At 38.1% G+C, this 11,808-nt stretch overlaps 1 protein-coding gene across 1 annotated transcript in view; it reads right to left on the bottom strand.

The window, feature by feature from the left end:
* Positions 1 to 10,389, bottom strand: part of MEI4 (meiotic double-stranded break formation protein 4) — a 135,172-nt gene extending 124,783 nt beyond the window's left edge. Inside the window, exon 1 of the mRNA XM_037039451.1 lies at positions 10,149 to 10,389. Within this exon, the coding sequence (XP_036895346.1) occupies positions 10,149 to 10,380 (232 nt within the window). The 5' untranslated portion in view covers positions 10,381 to 10,389. The remainder of the gene's footprint in view (positions 1 to 10,148) is intronic.
* Positions 10,390 to 11,808: the final 1,419 nt, after the last annotated feature.

The following is an 11,808-nucleotide window of genomic DNA, read 5'->3' on the forward strand; positions in this document are numbered from 1 at the left end:
GAAACTGGCATTTTTTTGTCTATGTGTCAGGGAGTTGGGTGCTATGCCCCATTAAACTTCACCATGGCCTAGTATTATCCTCTTCCTCTCCATCCTCATTTTACAGAGAAAAGTGATTTCCATGGGAGGTAAGTGACTTATCTAAATAACTTAGCAAATATTGGTAGATCTGAGGTTCAACCCACAACCATCTAACTCCAAAATCCTTGCTCTTTCCAATAAGCACTCTATGTTGGAATATGTCCTCAGCAATATTTCCTCCAATTAATAACACCTCTTCTTCCTTTCTTGGGTCTTTCTTCATATATTTATGCATGTTTATTCCTAAATTAATCATTGAACATCTACTGGGCTCTAGACCTTGACAATGATCATCCATCAGTGTGTACAAATGTTTTACACTGAGCATGGTGCTCCAAGTGTTGTCCCTTTCCTTACTCAAACATGTTATCAGAATGGATGTCACAATCACATCACCTCTATTTATGTGCAAGATGCATTTTGGTAAACATACAGATTCATAATATTCACACCATGAAATCTGAGTATCTGCCACTTTCCAGTAAATATAGGCAATTTTAGTTATGGGGGAAAAGCATTTACTACAGAACTGTCTAAAAGCTAATATACTAAGAAATTTTAATAGCTGCGAATTATTGATAAAGTTGTTAACAGAATTAAAATCAGAATCCATGAATTAAAATCATGCTGCCACAGTGGTTTTAGTTTAATTTTAACTAAAGTACTGTTAGTGTATGTGCATGTATATATGTTAAGTACCCTCTTAATTAAATATCTACTTATGAACTATGCAACAGAAAATGTCTCTGCATCAAATGATACAGAATTTTTAAATAATATCCCAAATTATTGCCAATAAGATTCCATAGCCAGCTAATATGGAAATCACCTGCAATACATAAATGAAAGAATGATATTTGCTCTTTTCTAAAGAAACATGTACACTCATCATAGGCTGCTGAATAACTCAAAGACCATGAACAGTATAGCAATAATATAAAAAGATGATTTAAAAGGCATTCCACAAATTGTTCAATAAATTCTGTACTATAGTAAACAAATAAAACTGAAGGAAGAGCAGAAACGCAAATATTTCTGCATTTTAAAAATGAGAATGCCTTGCTTTTGGAGGCTGAAGAAGCTGCCTACCACTATTATTTATCCTTACAGAATAAAAAAGGAGGTTGATAAAATGCCAGTTTCATTTTACAGTTGTTCACTACTCACACAAAAGAGCTTGGGAGCCCCACCAAAGGCCCAGCCCCCGCCCCGCCGTGCCGCCAGCACACCCACTGCACAGGCACGTGAGCAGCCCTCCCTGCAGATGCCACACAGCCTCCCTCCCCTCTCACCTGCACCATCCGTGGTCCCAAGTCTCACAATTCAAGTGATTTAGTGTAGACCAAATCTACAGTCAGATGTACCCAACGAAAGGGCCAATATCAGTGTGTTCTATTCTTTCTAATAAATAACTACAGCACACCAAATACTCCAATAAATCCAATAAAATAAAAGATGAAAACTAGGCAGGATTAATAATGAAAACTGCTAGTAAGGGCATTTGAGTTGGACACAGGAAATAAAAGTCTACCTTAAACCAATGTTTCTCAATCCTAATTGTACTTTAAAATTACCTAGTGACTGTAAAAAAATACTGATGCCTTGGCCCATCCTCCTGAGATTCTTCTGACAGAATTGGTTTGGGGTGCAACTCAGGCATTAGGATTTTTAACAGCTCCCAGGTAATTCTAATGCACAGGCAGAGTTCAGGGCCACAGTCTGGAACTCTAGCCTTACATCTACCAACACTACAGAGGTGATGCCTTTCAGAAAGTCATTTAAAAATAAAAATACATCTAACAATTTTACATTGTAAATCTGTTTAATACTTCTCTTTTTCATACAGGTACAAAAGGCCTAGATTCACACTTCACAGCATCTGCTGTTAAGAAGGCGAGTGAACAGTTAAGTCTGTCATCATTGTGTTCACCACCACAGACGCCTGTGCAGAGGGAAGGCACTCTTCTTTAAAGGGAAGTTTCAGGGACCAGAAAAGTACAGATGACCAAGACACGCTGTTCTCTGGGTCCAGCTCCTGCTGCATCTCTCACCCCATCAGGCATCAGAGAGCCACTCAGCCACACAATGCAGCCTACCAACACAGACTTGACCTACTTTGGATTGACTCCTGCTTGGAAATTACAGATATGATGAGGTGCCTTGTAGTTCACAGGATAAAAAATACTCAGCTGAGGATAAATACTAAATACACAGGTAGAAACAACTTCGGGGCTTCTAAAGTTATAATTATTAGCAAAATTATGTATTAAAAAATGAAAAGTGCCGTCTAATTTGTATGAACTGGGCCAAAGAATAGGTCATTCTATCAAAAATATTATTTTACAGAAAGAATCATACTACATTCCAGCAGAAAAGGTATCTGTTATTAGAATAAGAATGGAAGGGAATAAAGATGTCTATATTCTGCAATGTTCTGCTCTACTGATAATTTTTTTAAAAACTCCAATTATAATAAAAAGTATATAGAAGGATCAAAGACATTCTTTAAATTTTAATCAGTTATTTTTTTCCACCAAGTGATTGTATCAAATAGATGTGAGGTGTTAATGTGTTTGTATGTATTATATTTTATATAGAAAATCCTACTCTAGGTCATAAAAATTATTTATACTACAAATATTTACAAGCCTAATCAGAGACTATAATTTAAATATCAAGCTGAGAAACATTCTTAAAAAACTACTGTGTGCCCTGGCTGGTGTAGCTCAGTGGATTGAGCGTGGGCCTGCGAATCACGTAATCGCAGTTTGAATCCCAGTCAGGGCACATGCCTGGGTTGAAGGCCAGTTCCCAGCAGGGGACACATGAGAGGCAACCTATACATTGATATTCTCTCTCTCTCCCCCCTTCCCTTCTCCTCTAAAGATAAATAAATAAAATCTTTAAAAAAACTACTGTGTGTAAGATCTCACTGAATCAAACACCAAGGGAGGGCACAGGGCAACTCAGACTTTGTCCTTCACGTGACTTAATAAGTAAAAGAGTAATGAGTAATTTTTAAAGCTGGGATTTTAAAAGAGTGAGAACTAGCTTTCTCTGGTAGCAACTTTTTTCTTGTTTATTTCAAAGCACATACTGGATAGACATAGTCGGAACATATTATAGACACATTGGCAATATTTCTCTCTGACTCTAAAAGAAATGGGAGAGACCAAAAACAGGAGAAACGATCACATGCTTACCAGAGAAACTGATGCTGTGCACAACGGCATCGCCAGCTAGGAGTCACTAGCTGGCCCAGAGCAGCTCACCACCGCCATGGCTCCTCACAGCACACCTATCCCACAGCGGAGGCTCACTCTGATGCATTTAATTTCCACACTAACTCTAAGAAATGCTCACAAGCAATTTAACTTTTAAAATTCACAGAAATCATGTTTCCAAAACAGGAGATTCAACTGCGAAGACCACCATTTTCCTGCAGTATAAAAGTGTAATTCCCTTCCTTGTAATGAATGAATGCTACCACACAAATCACAGATCAGATGTGGGTCCCACATATACACTGCCCAGCACTGCTGGTTTGGTACCCCTGTTACTGAGATGTGTGCTCTGTCGCCATGTTCTCTTTAGGAATTCATTCAAGTTCATTTTACATCAAGGTTAGCTAGTTGAGCCCTCAGTGCAGCCCAGAATATAACGCAAGTATGTGTGTTCACAGTTACAAATTCATGATGAAAAACTTTATTTATGAGTAAATGTGTTTTGTCTTATTGTGTAACATGCTAGCATTCATTTATAGCAGTATATTTCTTTTTAGGTATGTTACTTTATATACACCTTAAGGATTAGTATAATAGTATAGTTTAATCAGACTTTAAGGTTTTCTACCAATTTTTAGTATACAGAATACCACATTCCCTATCCAAAAATTTCCTTACGAGATGTCCTTTAAATTACTTGACATAAGTATAAGCAAAAGGATGTTTTCCCTGCAAAAATGGGGGGGGGGGCTATCTCATACATCTGCACAACTTGTACCAGAAAATATGACATATTCACAGTCCTCTATCATGGTATATATATTGTTGCTTATTAAGAAGGGGGGAGGAAAGTAAGGATGGATGCAGGGAGAGAGGGGAAAAGGAATAAACAGAATGGAGAGAAACAGAACCCAGAGACATACGAAAGCACAGTCAACTTACTTAGGAGACTACCTGGACATACAAGATACCTACTTTCCTGGAAGCCAGCCTAGACAAGGCAGATGGCTCTGTCATGCAATGGGACTGAAGGCCCAGTCCAGGGAAGGGATTTGGGTGGGTGGACTGATAATTTCCATCTGGAACACTGCATACTGCAGGATGCTTGGCTACTTTCACTTAAGCCCAGACTCTAAGGCTCTTGGATTCCTTCAGGCCCTCCCGGTACCTACTCCAGGACTAGTCTGGCCCTTCTTATTCCCTAGCTTCAGACACCATTCCTACCAGAGTCATCTCTGTTGTAGTAACTAAGATGTTTATGTTTCCAAATCACTGCCTTGTCATACTAAAGCTTATTCTGAATTTTTAAACCTTAACTTTATTTATACTTTGAATAATCTAGTTTCAAAAGATTAATTGAATTTTTATATAATTAGTAAAACATGTCCAATGTATAATTATCTATGCACTTTAAATTATTTTGGAGCCTTTTAAAAATTTAATTTCAATTACAGTTGTGATTCAATATTCTGTAGGAGTTTCAGGTTCACGGACAATTATATACCTTACAGTGACCTCTCCCAGTATTTCAAGTACCCACCTGGCACCATACATAGTTACTATAATATTATTGACTACATTCCCTATGCTTTGCTTTATAACCTGTGACTATTTTGTAACTGCCAATTTTTACCTTTTAATCCCTTCGCCTTTCTCACCCATCCCCCAACTCCTCTCCCCCATGGCAACCATCCCTGCATCCCTATTCCCTGCATCTGTGAGTCTGTTTCAATTTTGTTTGGGAGCCTTTTTTTAGAACCCATATTAAATTAAAGGCACCTCCTTGGATGTTTATGTACATTATGCATGTGTGGTTTAAATCAACTGCAATTTTACATAAATTTCCATCACTATATTTGACAATTTATATTAGAAGACCTTATGTGAAAACTAAGAAGAAAATGCTTAGGCATTTATTTTCTGTGTTCTTTCAGCGTCTGTAAAACAGTGAATGCTCCAACATATGAATGCCGAGTTCCACCAATGTGACTGTTAAGTCAGTTATTTGCTATGTCTCCTCCGTACATGGTCTGGGACAAGGTGAGAACAAAAAAACAGAGGCTAAGTGGCCTGGACCAGAAAGGTAGCCATCAGGAGAGAAAGACAAGGTCCATATTGAGTCTCGTGAGGTGCACATGGGCAGCTGGGAAGTCCAGCTGCTGTTCTGACCCTGGGTCCATACCAGTGTAGCTAAGAACCTTTTCTTACATCCAGACTTACATAAGCTGAGAAGCAGGGTGTACAACAGGCAACAGAACACTGAGAATTCAATCTTGACGACAATAAAGCACCCAAAGGGGACAACTAGGGAGAGGGTGAACAACCAAAAGTGTTGTCAGCTGGAAAGGTAAAGACACTCCTAAAGCCACCTGGTTGGATCGGTTGTTTCACAACTTAGAAGGGCTAATTTCACCCTAAACTAAATGTACCACTCTGCACACCACCTCCATGCACTCTATGTGTGTACTTCTGTATTCAATGAACTTTGGAAATAAACAAGTAAGACAATGAATTAATTTAATTAGATGTTCTTTTACTTGCTTTTTAGTCCATCCAGTTACTCCACCAGTAACCTATCCAACATTTATAAAGACACACCAAGTACATAAAATTGTAGGGGGGAAAGCACATACTTGACACTTCATCCATCTACTTCCCCCCTGTGAATGCCAACTCACTGCATAAGTATAATAGCAACCTCCAGCTTCCCCTTACCTGCCTGCCCTTCTCTGTCTTTGTCTCTTTCACACACACAAATTTTAATCCTAAATCTGACTGTTGAAGTTCTATGTCATTTATCCCACTAACAAGGCACTGCTCCTATCATTGTGCCCCCTTCAATCCCTAGACAACATTGAAGAACAGTCACTAACACTTTTCTGGCCTGACTCTATGATCTGGGTCTTACTCACCCACCTACTTAGATAAAATCCTTGCCAACATCATGACGCCATTTTTAAGAAAGTATTCTATCCTGGCTGGTATAGCTCAGTGGATTGAGCACAGGCCTGTGAAACAAAGGGTTGCAGGTTCAATTCCCAGTCAGGGTACCTGGGCCAGGTCCCCAGTAGGGGACGTGCAGGAGGTAACACACATTGACATTTGTTTCTCATCATCTTTTTCCTTCCCTTCTCCTCCCTCTAAAAATAGAATAAATGAAATCCTTAAAAAAACTGTTCTAGATTAAAGAACATAGTTTTTCTCTCTCATTTTCTCCCCTATAGATAAAGAAGATTCTTGGGGGGTGGGGATTAGTGTTGCTTTAATTTATTCATGACCCTACCCTTTCTCCCATCTATGAATTAGAATACAAGGAAGAAAATACATGAATAACAATGGCTTTAACTACTGTTTATCTTTTTAAAAAATCTTAATAATAAAGTAAACCTAGAGTTGCTTTGACTGCTCAGCAACATGAAGAAGGGCCAAGTTCTTCTCATCCTACTACTTCACTATTAATGTCAGCATGCTGACATCCCTCCTTACCTCCCTCCCTCCCTTCCTTCCTTCTACTAGTAAGGAGCATTTAAGTAAAATAAAAATGTGGCATAATTCTAAGCAAGTTCTATCTTCCCCTTCTCTGTATGGTCTAGCCCCTTAATAAATATAAAGAAGTATATTTCTCTTTAAGAAACTATAAAAATAAGTTACAATAAATAGGTGACTTCCTAAAATACTTTAAAAATTATATTGCACTTTGTTATTTGTTTACTTTGGCATTTCAGCTCTGCTTTATTTAATTCTGGGTTGCTCAGTTGCTTCAGTGGGTAGTTGATGGTATAAATTAAGTTCTCCAGCCTCTCATTCTGTCAAAAAGTATTCCATTCAAAATTCATTAGAGCCTGCTGTCTCCAATCACTCAAGAATAGTTACATATGTGAAGCAACAACCTTTATAATTCCAGAAAGAAATATTTAATAATATAAATGTATCTATAACATAGTTTTAATTTTCAGGTATGGGGTTTCCTTAGAGCAAGGCAAGACAGCCTTTCAAGTGATACATCTTTAAATAACAGCTGTGTTCCTCCTTTATTTTCCTGTCAATTTAATATCCCCCTTAAGTTTTTTCTTTCCTCTTTAAGAGCGACTCTATTTATCTGAATCTATCCATTTATTCCTCATTTTTCAAGTTTAAGCTAGCAGATGAAGACAGACTACTTCCAAACGTCTGTGATGAAATGCTTTACCTGAAATTCCTGCTGCGAGTAAAACTGATTTTAATTATATTATATTTGAAAAGTTCTTTCACAGGTGCTGTAAGTGACAGTGTTCAGTGTAAGAACAAGTTGTCACCTAGGCTCTCCCTGTTAGGCACACTCTTATCCCAAACAAGAAATACATATCACTCTTGGTGTTTAAGTAGAGCTCTCTCAGTAAACAACAGTTTTGACACCACGGATATTTATGATATTCACATTTCAGGATTACTGGAAATGTTTATATGTGTATATTATTTCAATCATATAACCTTACAGAAAACAATTAAGAAAATTGATTGCTTGCCATTCACTGGGTACCATTACCTAGAAAGACTCAAGAGAGAGTCAAAAATATGGCTATAAATCACAGAACACTATTTTCACTTGCACAATAATGAGATTTTTATAACATCTGAGTATTGGATGAGTGAACTTTTCCTGATAATCCCCAAACTGAAGTCCCTGAGTCCTCTATCACGCACAGCAGCCGTGTGTGCACCACACCTGCACACTACTAATTTCACAGTCACATTCTTTTCCATGGCCCTTTTCCTCTGCCAACATCGGAACATTGGAACCCACAGTGCCCCCACCCCTCAGCTCTACTCTCCCTATAGTCTCATCTGCAACTACAACTTCAACTATTACTTAAATGTCAGTGACTGTTAAGTTTGTGTCTCTATTTCCAGACTGCTCATCCCCTTTGAATTTTAGGACCACACCTCCACCTTCCTTCCAGGTAATCCCTGTGTATTTAGGGATTAGACTACATTCAGACAAATCTGGACTCAACCTTTTATCCTATAAGCTTATTTCTACATTTGCTATCTGGAGTCAAAGCATCACAACCAGTTCAGTAACCAAGATTAGAAACCTCAACTGTTCTAAATGCCTCTATCTCCCTTCAGCACTCTCTGAACTCATTCACAAATGCCTGAAGTGTGTACTCTGGAATCATTCAAACCTCTCTGACCTCCTTTTAGTTCTCACTATCATAGATCTTACACAACTCATCCTTCTTCACATTGGCTTTAGTAAATGCTTTTAAAACTTGTCTGCTTGCCTCCAAATCATTGCTGTAGAACAAATAGCTTCTATGGCCCACTCCCATTTGACAAATATTTATTGAGCACCTTCTGTGTATGTGGCTTTGGGGTGGGCTCATTTAGCAGAGAGTGCTTAGTAAATCAAAGACCTACACTCCTTGGTGAACCTAGGCTCTAGTTCAGGAGATTAAGCAGAAACTAAGTGAATAAATAGCCCATAGGGGGTTCTGGATTAAAGAATAACTGGTGGGGGTGATATGTATATGGAGTATACCCTGAGGGGGTGTCATTTAGAGTAAGACCTATAGTTTTCTATAGGTCTTTCTTAGTGACTGGAAGAGGCCAGTCACTAAGAAAGTCAAAGAGAATAAAATAACAAAGGTCCAAGGCAAGAAGGGCCTTCGAGGTCTATAAGGAGGCCCATGGTGGCTGGAACAGAGTTTACAATGAGGTAGTTGTATGAGACAAAGTGGTTGAGGTGAGTAGAGGCAAAATCATCCACAGTGTCATGGGCAATGATCACAAGTCTATATCCAATGTGAAGCAGAACTGGAATTCAGAGGGGGTTTTCCAGAGGAGTAACATAATCTATTTCACTTTTTTGGTTTTTTATAGTCACCAGAATTATTTTTCCCAATCCCAATATGAGAGTCAGTCCTCTGCAACAAAAGAGTTAGACAGCTCTTGATGAATGAGGTGATCACGTGTTCAAGTTTGCTGAAGTGAGTTCTGGTTTCTGTCTCCTGCCCTAGTATAATTATTAATAGTCCCTTCATTTCACTCCCAAAAAGGTCCTACAGAGACCATAAATTGTATGGTCAACTCACTGACAGAAAATGTAGTAAGAACCCCTACGCTGACATTCAAGGCCCACCTGAACCTGGTCTCAGTTCATATCTCTTCTTTCCTGCCCATCACATCTCTACCTTATGGTGTTCTAGACACTCTGAAATATAATGTAGGCAGTGTCCTGAACAGGACATGCATCTTCCACGGCTGTGCTTTTGCTCATGCCCCTGCCTCTGGGTGCATACTCTGGGACCATCTCACTGACTAGTGGCCTGACCCAAGATGCCTTTCTAGAAACCATGCAGAATGGACAGCTTTTCCCTCTGTACGCCATTAGTAATAACAACTGGGTTAATTATTTATAAGTCTGTTTTCCCTGCTAGAATAGTAGGAACCTAATGACAAGGACAGCAGCTCCTCTTATGTTTCTGGTCCTCACCACCCACTGCATGCCTTGTCCAAAGCTGGTACTTGATATATGATTGCTAGATGAATTATTTAATATGAAAGCAATATAAAATGCATATAACAATATGGTTGAACAATGTGATTTTAAAATTAATTTATCGGTAAACTTAAAACATTATTGCCTTCATATCTATTTTTACTCTCTAAGTTCATTCCACTGTCTAATGTAGCTCCATTCATTAGGAAGTGACAATAAACTTTCATTAGATGGCTAGAAGTGAAAAAACTTTATAGGGCAAGAAGTAGTCTAGTTTTAGGAAACTAAACAATCTCTAAGTAATTGTGAAGCTGAAATATAACAGATGGATATATTACCAAAAGGCATTTTCACATACTCACCACTCTTAAATGATCCAGAACAAATCCTGCTCAGAAGAAGTTTTTGACGTAACTGTAGAACTTCAGCTTCTAAGGTTTCAACTTTTTCTCTCCATTTTGACTCCTGCCCAGACACCACCTTTGCAAGGTGCTCTGTGTATTCTCTGCTGCTTCTGTCTGCAGGTTTTGAGCGGATAATTGCCAAGGCCAGAGCTAGCTTGGAAATTCTCAAATACCATACTTGATTATCCATCCTGGCTTTTGTCCCTGTCGTCAATGAGAAAAAAAGTTATAGTAATGAATTTTAAATTTTGCACTGAATTCCATTTGCTTAAAATTGATTTTATATAGAGAGTACCACTAACTGATAAGTTTATAATACAATTTGATACTAAGTAACAGAACACTGTGTGCCTGTAGATAATCTTACAGAATTATTTATGATTGCCAAACGACCCAATCAAAACCCACAAAACCTGTCACCAACTTGATCATCTAATGACAGATTCATTAATTAAATTATGACATATTATACAAGTGAATTGAAAATGTTTTTGAAAATACTTAAAAGTATGAGAAAATATTTTCTACATGTTAATGGCAGAGTAAAACACATACATAAATACAGTAAAATTAGACACTTGTGGGAAAAATCTATAAAGATCGAAATATTGATAGATTTAGAGATAGGTGAGAGGCAAGGACAGAGAGAAAGAAGAGAAAGAGAAAAGGGGAAGGAGAAAACAGACTAGAGTTATTAACCCAAATACAAATAATACATTGACTATGAGTTGAGGAAGTCTGATTTTATTTTTTTGTTTAGACTTTTCTATAGTTTACAAGTTTCCCACAATAAGCAGTATAAAACATACTTCCTAAGATATAAAAATGCCTTAATACTAATCCTACAGAAATATTCCCCATCCTATTTTTCAAAGTAGGAATTATAGGAGAAACGAAGACGGGTTTGAATGCAGTGTCAGAGCTCTAAACCAATCATTTGTGGTTGAGATAAAAAGCTCCAATCTATAGAACTCGCATCCTCAGTTCTGAGATCTTTAACTATAAACCACACTTTCAGTCCAACAGCTTGCGACGGGGGAGGGATGTTAGGAATGAAATAACAGCATATTAAACATACTCAGAAATTTTAAACTACCAACAAAGTACTTTTGAAATTGAGTACTGTCAAAGGAATGAGAATTTTGTCTCCTAGGTTTCCTAACCCCCCTGATCAGCCTGCCCCACAGTTTGCTAGCCTGTGGAGTCCAGACCTTTCCATGTCCACAAGTGGATGTATGCCCCTTCATTGAGATGTGTTTGGTATTCCACTAATTCGAAGGACACAATGTATTTCGGAGGTGGGGCACAAAAACTCTTCAGTGTGACCAAACAGCAAGCTACCAGCCACTATATCCCCAATGCATGAGTGCTGACTGGCTTATTTATAATAAGCACTGTAGTAAATACTTGAATGAGTGAGTGAAAGAATGAATGAATATATCAATATAGGCCAGGCAATCAGAGAGAGCTGTTTGACCAACTTTTAATCCTTGCTCTCATCAGTAAATCTTTGTCAATTACATGGTAGAAAGAATGGCATCGGAGGAGAATGGATTAGGAGGACAATTTAATTAGTTAACCTGAAGGTCACATCTCTCTTCACTTTGTGATGCATTTT

This window comes from Sturnira hondurensis, unplaced genomic scaffold (assembly GCF_014824575.4).
Source record: "Sturnira hondurensis isolate 20B ecotype Veracruz unplaced genomic scaffold, ASM1482457v3 Scaffold0025370, whole genome shotgun sequence".
NCBI classification, from domain to species: Eukaryota; Metazoa; Chordata; class Mammalia; order Chiroptera; family Phyllostomidae; genus Sturnira; species Sturnira hondurensis.